Source organism: Rattus norvegicus, chromosome 8 (assembly GCF_021556685.1).
Source record: "Rattus norvegicus strain SHRSP/BbbUtx chromosome 8, alternate assembly SHRSP_T2T, whole genome shotgun sequence".
Lineage (NCBI taxonomy): Eukaryota > Metazoa > Chordata > Mammalia > Rodentia > Muridae > Rattus > Rattus norvegicus.
This window is the reverse complement of record NC_141541.1, coordinates 78,739,766-78,751,490: the sequence shown is the minus strand read 5'-3', so window position 1 is coordinate 78,751,490 and position 11,725 is coordinate 78,739,766. Positions and strand designations below refer to the sequence as shown.

Genomic DNA, 11,725 nt, shown 5'->3' with positions numbered 1-11,725 from the left:
AAGCAAATCAGACGGAGAACAGGACGAAGGGAGAGGGCCGCTTACCTGCTCGGCCTTTAGCGTCAGCTCGATAAAAATCTGCTGTAATTTTTCATTAACGAAATTGATGCAGAACTGCTCGAAGCCATTTTTCTGCAGGAAAAGGGGAAAAAAAAGATCCTTTCCTGTAATCATATCACAAAATCATTTAAAAAGTCATTGCTTGGTGATGTTCTAAAATGTCTGTGAAAGCTGTTTTAGAAACTCCGGCTACGTCAATAGAGGAAGCACGGTTTATATTTAGGAGAAACTAATTTGGTGAGGGTACACGGAGAACTCGCCAAGACCAAGATGAGCTGGAGCTTGCTGTGTCTTCATTGCCTAGAATTTCTTTCTTTCTTTTTATTTACATTTCAAATGCTATCCCTTTTCCTGGCTCCCCATCCATAACCCCCCTATCCCATCCCCCTCCCTTCTTCTATAAGGGTGTTCCCCCACCCATCCACCCACCCCTTCCCACCTCCCTGAATTTATTTCTTATAGTCCAAAGGGGACATCATTTCCCCCTCTGAGCTCTGATGGTTCAAACTGGCCTTACCTGGAATCCATCTTTCTTCCTTCCTTCCTTCCTTCCTTCCTTCCTTCCTTCCTTCCTTCCTTCCTTCCTCCTTCCTTCCTCCCTCCCTCCCTCCCTCCCTCCCTCCCTCCCTCCCTCCCTCCCTTCCTTCCTTCCTTCCTTCCTTCCTTCCTTCCTTCCTTCCTTCCCCATTACTTTTATTTACATGGTGTGTGTATGTGTGTCATTCTGTCTCTCTGTCTCTGTCTCTGTCTCTCTCTCTCTCTCTCTCTCTCTCTCTCTCTCTGTGTGTGTGTGTGTGTGTGTGTGTGTGTGTGTGTGTGTGTCTTGTATGTATGCCACAAATGGACATGCCCACAGAGGCCAGAAGACGGCATCCGATGCTCTGTAGCTGGAGTCAGTGTTGTGAGCTGACTTGATGTGGAAGGAAAGGTTGAACCCAGGTCCCCTAGAAGAGCAGCAGGGCTTTTAACCACTGAGCCTTCTCTTCAGCCCCACCCCCACCCCCACCTCATTTTGTCTTTCTTTTTTGGTTTCTCACCTTCCTCCTTTTACTTTTCGTGTGCGTGTGTGTGTGTGTGTGTGTGTGTGTGTGTGTGTGTGTGTGATCGCGAGTATGACTGCAGGAGCCCTCACTGTGAAGGCAGAGATGACAGAGGGATATGGGAGTGACCAATCCTTCCTTGCTTTATTCCCATAAGACAAAATCTCCCACTAACCCTAGAGCAAGGCTGGTGACCAGCAAGCCCCAGTGAGCCTCTGCCTCTACCTCCCACAGCATTGGGATTATAGGTAATGCTGCCATTTTTACCTGAGTGCTGAGAATCTTAACTCAAGCCTTCATGCCTGCCTGCAAGGCCAGCAGTCCTACCCACTGAGCCATTTCCCCCACCTCCCTTACCTGAAATATTTCAAAGCCATAGATGTCCAGGACACCAATGTTGTACTCCTCGTGGTCCTTCTCCATAGCTTTATTGATGGACTAGGAGAAAACAAACACAGTGCAAATGACTCCTCTCATTCTTATTGAACATTCAGGTGGGGCACGGGGCACTGCACAGCAACCACACTGACCCTCGGAGACAAGACAGCCTGAAGACAGGGGGGTCATGCTTTAAAAAGGTCTCAGGAAGATCTGAGACGCAGCTGTAGAGTGAGGGTGGGGGTGGGGGAGGGGGTGGTGCTCCTACAGTGAAGGCAGAGCTAGCATTCCTTAAGAAGTCCAGAGATCTAGAAGAAGCTGCCATCTTGGTGGATACAGGTAAGATCCTGCCCTGAATGAGGCACCACTGTTGCAAAACCTGCAACAGCCAGTCACATGTACATGACTTGCGCACAGCAGCACTTAACCCATCTGTAATGGGATCCGATGCCCTCTTCTGGTGTGTCTGAGGACAGCGACAGAATCTTAAAAACAAAACAAGCACTCGTGGCCTGTTGCTCACATGCTCTGTCTAAGATCACTGGCTCTGGGAAAACTCAGCTGCCAATCATGAGGACATCAGGCTGCCCTAAGATGACGTCCACGCGGCTATGGAGACCTCTAACCAAAAGCACGTGAAGACTTCTACTTGACACCACAGCCCCAGCCCAGGCCAGCCTGGAGAACTGCTCCCCATCAGTATTGCAACTTGAACTGTGTTTGAGTCAGAGTTGATCAGCTGGGCTGATCTTAAATACCTGCCCCCTCAGAAATGCAAGGAAAGACGAATGCTTATCCCTTTGTGGTGGACCCACTTGCCACAGATTAACTGTGTTATCACCAAATATGATATTCCTAAGTCTTTACACACAGAAATCAAGAATGGCCCTGGACCACAGGCTTGCTCTATTCCAGTCCTGGCTCTACTGAAGATCTCATGCTACTGTGTTGGTTTTGGCTACTGTGTCTTGCTGTGAATATCTAGGAGTTGGATTCAAAATTCGCCAAAAGCAGAGGGGGGTGGGAGGCATGCAAAGGATGAGGCAAGCATGAGAACAAACTCTTAGTCACGGTATTCCTTCAACGTAAAGCTTGAAGCTTTGCCCATGTCCACTCCTGTTTACTTACATCCACCAAGAAATCAAAGACTCGCGCGTGCAGGGCCTTGGCGAGGGCATCCCTGGTGTAGCAGGCCTGCTCCACATTGAGGGTCACATGGATGGACTCTGACTTTCCTCCCCACTTACTGTCCATCTGCCGGCTCGTCAGCTTCTCTTTTAACCGGTCTTGGTTTATACCCAGCAGATACGCAGGAAAAGCCAAAACTGTGGGGGATAAAACATGATTGTCTTTCAGAATTGTAACCATTATCTGCCAAGCACATGGCAGCCCTTGTGCATTCGTGGGCAGACAACGGGTAGCAAAACCTCCACTCTCTTGGAGGTGACTTATCACCCAGTGGTGGAACCCATCTTTAATCCCAGCACTTGGGAGGTGAGGCAGGTGGATCTTTGTGGTTTGAAGCCAGCCTAGAGATGACAAACCTCCATGTGTCACATACACCTCCATTCATTTTCCCAGTTGTTCTATTATCAAATCAACCCTATGGTGACCAAGATTTCCAGTCACTCAAATCAGTGCTCCAAGAAGGACGCAGGTCAGTCCTCCCCCAAAACCACTGAGATCACACTGAGATACTGAAAGTGGACATTTCTCCATGCTAAAGGCAAAGACATCAACAGGAACTCATATCAACAAACATTTCGTTGGCTCTGGATAATGTTTTCTTCCTTTGGTGCAATGTTTCCGTGGTCTCATTTACTACCCCTGTTATCATAGCCCTACTAAGTCCTACAATCCCCTACTGCTGAATGTTTACACTGAGAGGGCTTACAAAACACAGAAAATGAGGAACAGATAGTAAATAAGTAATAAACCTTGAAGACAATCTGAGAATTTTATCAAATAAAGAAACCTCCAGAAAGGCAGCATGCATCCAAACAGACTATAAAATCCTAGAATAATTTAGAACAGGAAGCTATTAATGCTTTCTGGGGTAATGAGAAGGGGTTGTACCTGACCTGGGTAACAAAGAAGGGTAGGATTTGAACAGACGTTGAGAGGGAATGGTTTGTGCTAAGGGAACAAGCTGGGAGGCAGAGGCATGCCTGGGATGTGGTCTATGCTATGTAGCTAACCGTCCACAACAGCTGAAAGCTATGATTAAAACATTGGGCTAGATTTCCATATACTGCGGAAGGGTGTCCTAGGAGGGGAGTGGAGGGCAAAGGGGTTCAGAAGGCTTGTGTGTATGTACTTATGAGTTTCTATGGGTCTGCACATATGTGCACGTAGAGACCACAAGTCGATGGCAGATGTCTTCCTTGGCCACTCTCCAGCTTACTCTGTGAGACAAGGTCTCTTACTGAACTTGAAGTTCAGTGATTTGGCCAGGCTGGTTGACCAGCAAACCCCAGGGATCCTCCAGTCACTGCCTCTCTCCAGTCCTGGGGTGACAGGACACTAAGTCTGACTTTTCTAGGTGGGTTCTGGGGATTGAACTGAGGTCCTTATCTACTTGTATAGTGAGTACCTCACCAACTGCCATTTCCCACCCCAGAAGGTTTTAACAGACACATCACAGGAGAGTCCTCTGGAGGCCTCTCCATGCAAACAAGGGGGTTATGTTATTGATATCAAAGTACACTCATTCTGCCTCACAATAGTACTGGGGGGCTTGGGGTCTTCACATAGAAAACTGAAGTCTTCCTCGAGTGTGGTAAGTTGTTTTAGGCCTCAGGACCTGCCAAGAGGAAAGCTTGATACAAATGGGATTCCCTCGATCTCTGTTCAGAATGCTCATATCTGGAAAAAGAACACCGTTCTCGCATGTGAATGAAGGACTTTATAGATACAAGTGAAAAGTGTGATCTCTCTCCCCTGATAAAAGGAGTGTGTTAAGATCTCGTGGATGACATCCCTGTTGTGGAACACACCAAGCATCCCAACACTTAAGAAGGTGGAGGCAGGAGGATTATAACTTCAAAGTCAACTTGGACTAAACAGTGAGGTTCCATCTCAAAAACAAACAAACAAACAAACAAACAAACAAACAAACAAACCAACAAACCAACAAACCAAACGTATAACACCCAAACAAGTTCCCCAAAGGATCCTTTAACAGTGAGAACACATCACCAGCCTCTCGATCAACACTGATCTACTCAGATTGCAGAGAGTGTTGGGATTTAACTGACCAACATGTCTCAGCACTTAAATTTTTAAGAGTCTGTCAATGAATGTGTCTTAAAAAAAAAAAAAAAAAAGCCAACACCAGAACAAAGAGCCTGCGGCATTGATGTTATAAAAAATCTATCTCTCAGGCATTTACCCCAATGGTTATTTCCTAGAAGCAAATTCTTCTTTTGTACAAAGTGAGGAGAGGAGATATCCACAGATCGCACTGGACACTTAGAGTTGTGGGGACTAGGAAAGCATTCACCAAGTGTCTGATATTGAGTAAGCCTTTCCCACCAACATCAAGAAGGGTGTAATCTCACGAGATGCCATGGCTTTTCATCCACAGTTTATAGAAGGGGTGAGGAGAAGCTGAGGTGGTAAATTCTTGCTGGGCAAGCATGAGAACCTGAATTTAATCCCCAGAACCCGTAGAGAAAAGCCAGAGATGTGGTGCACACTTGCAATCTCAGAGCTGCAGAGCCTGAGACAAGCAGTTACCTGGGAGCTTGCTAGCTTGCCAGCCTAGCCTAGTTGGGGAGTCCCAGATCCCAGCGAGAGACCCTGCTTCAATAAACAATGGATCCTGAGGAACACTGAGGTTCACCTCTGGCCTCCACATGCTCACATGTGCTCTTGTGCACGTGTGTGTGTGTGTGTGTGTGTGTGCGCGCGCGCGTGCGCGGTAGTGCGCACCTGGATTCCAGTTATTCATGAGGCTGAGGCAGGATGCCTTCAGGGTCAAATGCAACTTGGGTTCTTTATTGAGATTCCATTAAAAAAAAAGGAACATATTCACTAGGGCTTTTCCTAGTGAACAGCTTTACACAACGAACGGTCAGACCGGTCAGACCGTCGTGTCTGTTTTTTAAAGTGTGATTCTCCCCATGCCTTAACCATCCCAAGAGTGGAAACGAAGGAACTATCTGTAAACAGTTCAAGCTGTTATCTTTATGGCCTTCGCTAAGAAAACCAAACCAGGTTGAGATGAGACCTCTGAGACAAAACAGACAGAAGGGAGTGACTGGACATGTGCTATCCTTCCGCATCTCTTAGCTCTCCAGTAGAAGAGGGTGGATCTAAATGGTTGCAGGCTCTCCAGAAACAAGGCATGGAGTGTGGCCAAGAGCCAGAGCCACAAGCTTCGGGAGAGAGCTAAGCAGACTAGAGAGGAAACTCAGCACTCGGTTTGGACCAAATCCATGCCATGTTTTTCAAACACAAGGTTTTATGGACTCGTATTTTCTTCTGCGGCTGCCCTGGTGCTGAAATTATAGTTTTGCTTAGCTTGACTTCCTCCAGGCTGTGAATTTCCATGAGGGTGTGTGAGTGGGGCCAAGGCTGGGGAAGAACTTGAGCACAAAGGCCCACAGGCGTGGGGACGGAGAGGCATGAAGCAAGGATTAATCCTAAATGTTGGTGTAAGACCAGTGGAGTTCTTCAGTCATATAAACCGGGAAGAACGTGGTAGGGGAACATTTCAACACGTTAGGTTGGTGAAGGAAGATTTAATGTGCAATGAGAAGCTCAACATACGTTTCCTATTTAAATTTGAGGAAGACAGTAACATCAAAAGGATGTAGAAAAATAAAATTTGTTCTTCCTACAGTTAAAAGAAGCAGCAGGTTTGGGGATGTAACTCAGTAGGCAGCCTGGTTCCAACCCCAGCATCACATAAAGCAGGTGTGGCGGTTAATGTAGAAAAAAACTTGAAGTAAGAAAGTTGAGCTATAAAGGATTTACTAATAATATATTTGCTTAGGGGACATTAAGTCACACAAATGGAACTTAGCTAAAGGAGTGCTTAGCTAAAATACCCCAAAGATAAGTAGTCTGCTAAGCAGGCCAGTTAGAGATGAAGGATACTTAGAATGCTAGGGTGCAAATGTTTGCTCACCAGGATTGACCCGCATTAGGCTCCATTCCCACGACCAAGGAGACTTTCAGCAACTAGGCAATAGACCCTGGTTGGCATCCCCAAAGACTTACCACTCTGTGGGGGGCGGGCACAGGGTGACAGTCATCATTAGGTCTTCAACTGCCACTAATCCTCTGTGCTCTTATCAGGAAAAATTCTGCCAGGTAAGCAAGATGACCCCTGGTAACAACCCTCGAAAAGGAACATCCTTGGTGAACTTAAAATAACCCGGGGCATGCAGTCCCTGTGCTGGGTAAACTTCCTATTTGCCTTAGTGGCCAAGTTAACAGTTTCCTGTGAATGTTCGGATTGTTTGAAGCTAACCTGGGCTGGACCAGGAAGAGACTTAAAGATGACAGTGTCTGAGGAATGCATGAGCCTAAGGTGTATAGATGTCAGCAAGTCAAGTTCAGGGGTAACTGTTATTTGAACATTAGCCTCAGTTGGCCAGACAATTAAATAAGAGGATTTCTTCCTTCCTTCTTTCTTTCTTTCTTTCCTTCCTTCCTTCCTTCCTTCCTTCCTTCCTTCCTTCCTTCCTTCCTTCCTCTCTAAGCTGTGGAGTGACTGCTCACTGAGAAGGTGAATCTTTTTCTATAACAATGACATACCCCTGTAACCTTGCCACTTGGGAGGCAGACACAGGAAATCAGAAATTCATTGTCATCCTTGGCTGCATGTCAAGTTTGAGGCAGCCTGGGCTACATGGAGGAAGGCCAAGATGAAATAAATAGGATTTTATCAGGTTTTGGTGATGCTTTCTAAGCCATTTACCCAAGGGTGGGAAGCAGTGTCGTATGTACTTTAACTCCCCAGTGGTTTAAAAGTAATATGTTTTCACTCAACAAAGAGCTTGAGTTAATTTGATATTTAATCACATTCAGGTAATACTTGTTGAGCCAAAGTACCGTGGTTTTACTATCTTGATACGGAAAAGTTCACAAGAGTCTCAGTTAAGGTTTGACTGGCTTTAAAGGAAATTCTGTGCCCCCATTAGTCTCAGGTCAAATAGACATCCAGCTTGCTTTAGCGGGCAAGTTTGAACGGGATTTTAGTCCTCTCCTTCAATATCTAGGAAAAGATGCTGTTTTTAATTATAAAAATCATAGATAGGGGTTGGGGATTTAGCTCAGTGGTAGAGCGCTTGCCTAGGAAGCACAAGGCCCTGGGTTCGGTCCCCAGCTCCGAAAAAAAGAACCAAAAAAAAAAAAAAATCATAGATAGCTTTTATAAACCTTTCCTTGATGAGTTTATTCCAAAGATACACTCAGACATAAGAAAAACGGATGGATCAAGGTTTTTCACTCTGCTTATACCCTAGTGCCAGAATCACAGGGAGGCTCCACCATGCCCTGTCTATGTGGTGATGGGGCTCAAACCCAAGGGTTCATAAATGTTGGGTACCAATTGAGCTACACACCCCAGAAAACATCTTACTGCTTAGCAACAGATGACAGTTGAATAACCCAAAGTACAGTCAAGCAATAGGATATTATGTAGCTATAAAAAAGAAATGGATACAGAACAATCTCCCAGATACAGTGCTGCCTGGAAAAGCACTATAGAGCACGGTGATAGGAATTCTCCCTGTAGTCTGAAGGCAGGAGAAAGAATGTAAGTTTGGTCACTCTGCAACTCTCATCTCTGGGAACCCTGGTGACCAATGGGGAGGGGGGCAGCTGCCAGCAAAGGCACAAACAGGCACTCAGTTGACCATGTTACCAGATGGCCAAATGACTCAGATCTGAGGGAAGAAATGATAGCTAGGCCTGTGTAGTTCTCTCAAACCGACTTAGCTCATAGATCGGCCTTCTCTGACCTCCACCATACCATCCCTGCTCACAAGCAGTTGCCAGTTTCACAAGCCTTCCACGTGTGCCGGGGAAGGCTGCTAACCCCAGGTGTATCACTGTGCAATGAACTCCTTGTTGGGTAGAGGACCCAGGAACAAGTTTTCTGGGTCAGGGTCTTGAATTAGTACTCAAGTACAAGGAGGAACTGACGGTTTTACTTCTCAGAGAGGCAGAGAAATACTGTCTCCTTCCATAGATACCCCCATCATAAGAACCGCTAATGTGATGTAGCCTTGTAGGCACATGGGTGCCTTTGTTTCGTTTCCCCGGTAAAGTCCAGGGAGTCTACAGGCAGAGTTATCGTTCTGATTAGGTCAAGCTTCTAAGCTTCATGCACACGCTGCATTTTTATTGTTTTCTGGACCCTCCCTTGTTAAATATAATTCGTCTTTATCAGATAAAGATAGACGTCAGACGTTAGCAGAACTTCCCTCTTTTATGAGAAAAGAAAACGAAAACATAAAAAAGGATCCTTGTTTGGAATGGAAACCTCCCCACTGCACTGTCAGCAATGAGTGGGATACTATTTATTACCCGGCAACTAAAATTATCCCCAGCGAATGCTGAGAGGGGAAAAAATGCCTTCCTGGGTGGTGAGAGTGGGTGTGCGTTCTCAGAATGGCCTAGAGTGTTACCGATGCCTGGAAGATTGGGGTCACATGCCTTAGGGTTTGGGGTAGATCACAGGCATAGAGGACCAGTGGAACTTCCTGCAGGAAGGATACTGTAAGGTTATAGTTTCTGCTGAAAGAATAAAAATGACCATTTGGTCTCAAGGATGTGGCTGAGACAGATGCGGTCACCAGAACTATCAACCCAATGTTCAGAGTTCATCTCTCTGTGTCCAAAAAACCTGATTTAAATCAGATCCACGGGTCAAACTGCAAATCTGTGAGCGTTCCACATCACGTGTCCTGTCCCTTGCCTGTCAGGACATTCATGGACCTATTCATCATAAAGGCCAGGTAGAGGAAAGGGTGCCACCAGGTGACTCATCAGTAAGAAACTACTCCACTCATTGAGACAGTACGCCTTCATCTTTGAAACTAGATGGAGAGCCAGTGTGATGGATCAGTGGGCTCTGGTAACCCGATGACTCCATCTCCATTACCAGGGCACACCTGGCAGAAGAGAGAACCGACTCCCATAAGTTGTCCTCTGGCCTCCATGTAGATGTCGTGGCACATGTGTGCACCCCCACACTAAAATAATGATAATCATAATAAACTAGATGTTTATTATTCTGCTTTATTATTAGAGCAGGTTTAATTCAAGGTTAAATTCTGCCAGGTTTCTCTAAGTATTGAATAGAAATAATTTTTTAAGTCATGCATACTGTAGGACATGAAGGTGGGGGAGGGAAGAAGAGGGGAGGGGGAGGGGCGAGGGAGAAAGGGGGAGGGGGCGAGGGAAAACCATATAGGAGAAGTGAGGAAGAGGTAAAGGGGGATAGAGAGAGAGGAGGGAGATGAGACAACACAGGAGAGGAAAGGGGGGGAGGGGAAGTAAGGAAGGGGGCGGGAAGGACAGGCACATGAAAGAGATCTACTCTCTCCCGAGGCTGTTTTGCTTCACATGACTTTTCATTTCTTCCCCGTGCACCTCACTAGCAATCTAGGCCAATCAAAAGGGGTAGGTAGTTCCTGCCTACTTGGTGGTAACTATGCACTCACTCCCCTCACTTCACAGCCAGGGCAGGGCTACGCACATTCTTCGCTCTCCACGGCCGCATAGTTGCCCACTTCCTTGAAGTTGATGTTTCCCAAGTGGAGAATTCCAGCCACAATCTGCAGCACGAGAGTCTGCTCCTCTGAGAAGATCCCAATCACATTCATGGCGTGCTGGAAGAGAGAGAACTGTTAGCCAGCCAGGCTGCTTACTGTGTAAGCAGGTGACAGACAAGGCACAGAGTGGGTTCTACGGTTAGTGTGCAGCTCAGCCTGCAACGATGACGGTAGTCTCCATCAAAGAAGGAGATCAGTGAGCCAGGTAGTCACCCTCGTGTGTGTGTGTGTGTGTGTGTGTGTGTGTGTGTGTGTGTGTGCGTGCATGTACATGAGTGCATGTACATGCTTGTGTATATGTAGGTGCATGAGGTGTGTCTTCCTCATTTGATTTCCATGATTATTTGAAACATGATATCTCATTAAATGTGAGCTCTCTGATGTGGCTAGACTAGATGATCAACAAGCCCCAGGGATCCTCCTGGCTCTGCCTCCCCAGAGCAGGGATTACAGTGTACTCCCCTCCTCCTCCTCTTCCTCCTCCCCCTCCTCCCCCTCCTCCTCCTTCCACTTCCACTTCCACTTCCTCTTCTTCTTGTCATAGGTTTTGGGAATAAAACTCAGGGCCTCAAGCTTATGGGCAAGCAAGCTCTCTGCTGCTGGGGCCGTCTCTCTAGCCTTCATATGCTCTTAGAAGCCCTGCTGGAAGGGGGAGTCTGTTTTTAAAGACAACATGCGGGCTGGAGAGATGGCTCAGTGGTTAAGAGCACCCGACTGCTCTTCCAGAGGTCATGAGTTCAATTCCCAGCAACCACATGGTGGCTCACAACCATCTGTAAAGAGATCCGATTCCCTCTTCTGGTGTATCTGAAGACAGCTACAGTGTACTTATATATAATAAATGAATAAATCTTTATAAAAAAAAAAAGACAACATGCTCTCCAGGAACACCCTAGGCCTTAGAAGAACTCTAAGAGGAAAGGCACTCGGGGGACAGGAGTCTGGGCACAAGCTTCCAGGTCTGTCCTGTCCCGAGTATGTTCTGGTTGCCAACCACTCCCAAGGACACTACTTCTCCATTTCTAACCACCCCAAGAGGTCTTAAGTGATCTTCCCTTTTGTCTGGAGGGAGAGAGATAGATTTTATTAGCAAAACATCTTTCAAAATCTTTGAAACTACAGACCATTAAAAAGCCAAGTTTCTGAGTCCATTAAATTAAAATGACTGTGATTTAGATTTCTGTAACTTGAGAGAACTCCTCCTTGGGCCAGTGCTAGGCCCTCCATCCACAGTTTTTCCATGTTCCTAAGGCTGTGGCTGGGCAGTTTGGGACCTGGGACTCATCTGTCTTAACACCCTGACACTTCCGAGCAACACACCAGCTCCCCCACACTGAGCCTCCTCTGCTCATTCTGGGTCCTCCTCAGTTCTCAGTGGATGAACAGCCCTGAGCCTGAGCTTGCTGTTGACTCAAAGGACAATGTCAGTGCAGACTTTGAAGGATAAATGGATGG

At 46.5% G+C, this 11,725-nt stretch overlaps 1 protein-coding gene across 2 annotated transcripts in view; it reads right to left on the bottom strand.

Annotated features, from left to right (window-relative positions):
* Myo1e (myosin IE) overlaps nucleotides 1–11,725 on the bottom strand; it is a 193,415-nt gene that overhangs the window by 63,041 nt on the left and 118,649 nt on the right. For both annotated transcript variants that reach the window (XM_087560554.1, NM_173101.2), the window contains 4 exon segments: nucleotides 10,195–10,327; nucleotides 2,607–2,803; nucleotides 1,458–1,538; nucleotides 46–132 (listed from right to left, as the gene is read on the bottom strand). In XM_087560554.1, coding sequence (XP_087416680.1) covers nucleotides 46–132; nucleotides 1,458–1,538; nucleotides 2,607–2,803; nucleotides 10,195–10,327 — 498 coding nt within the window.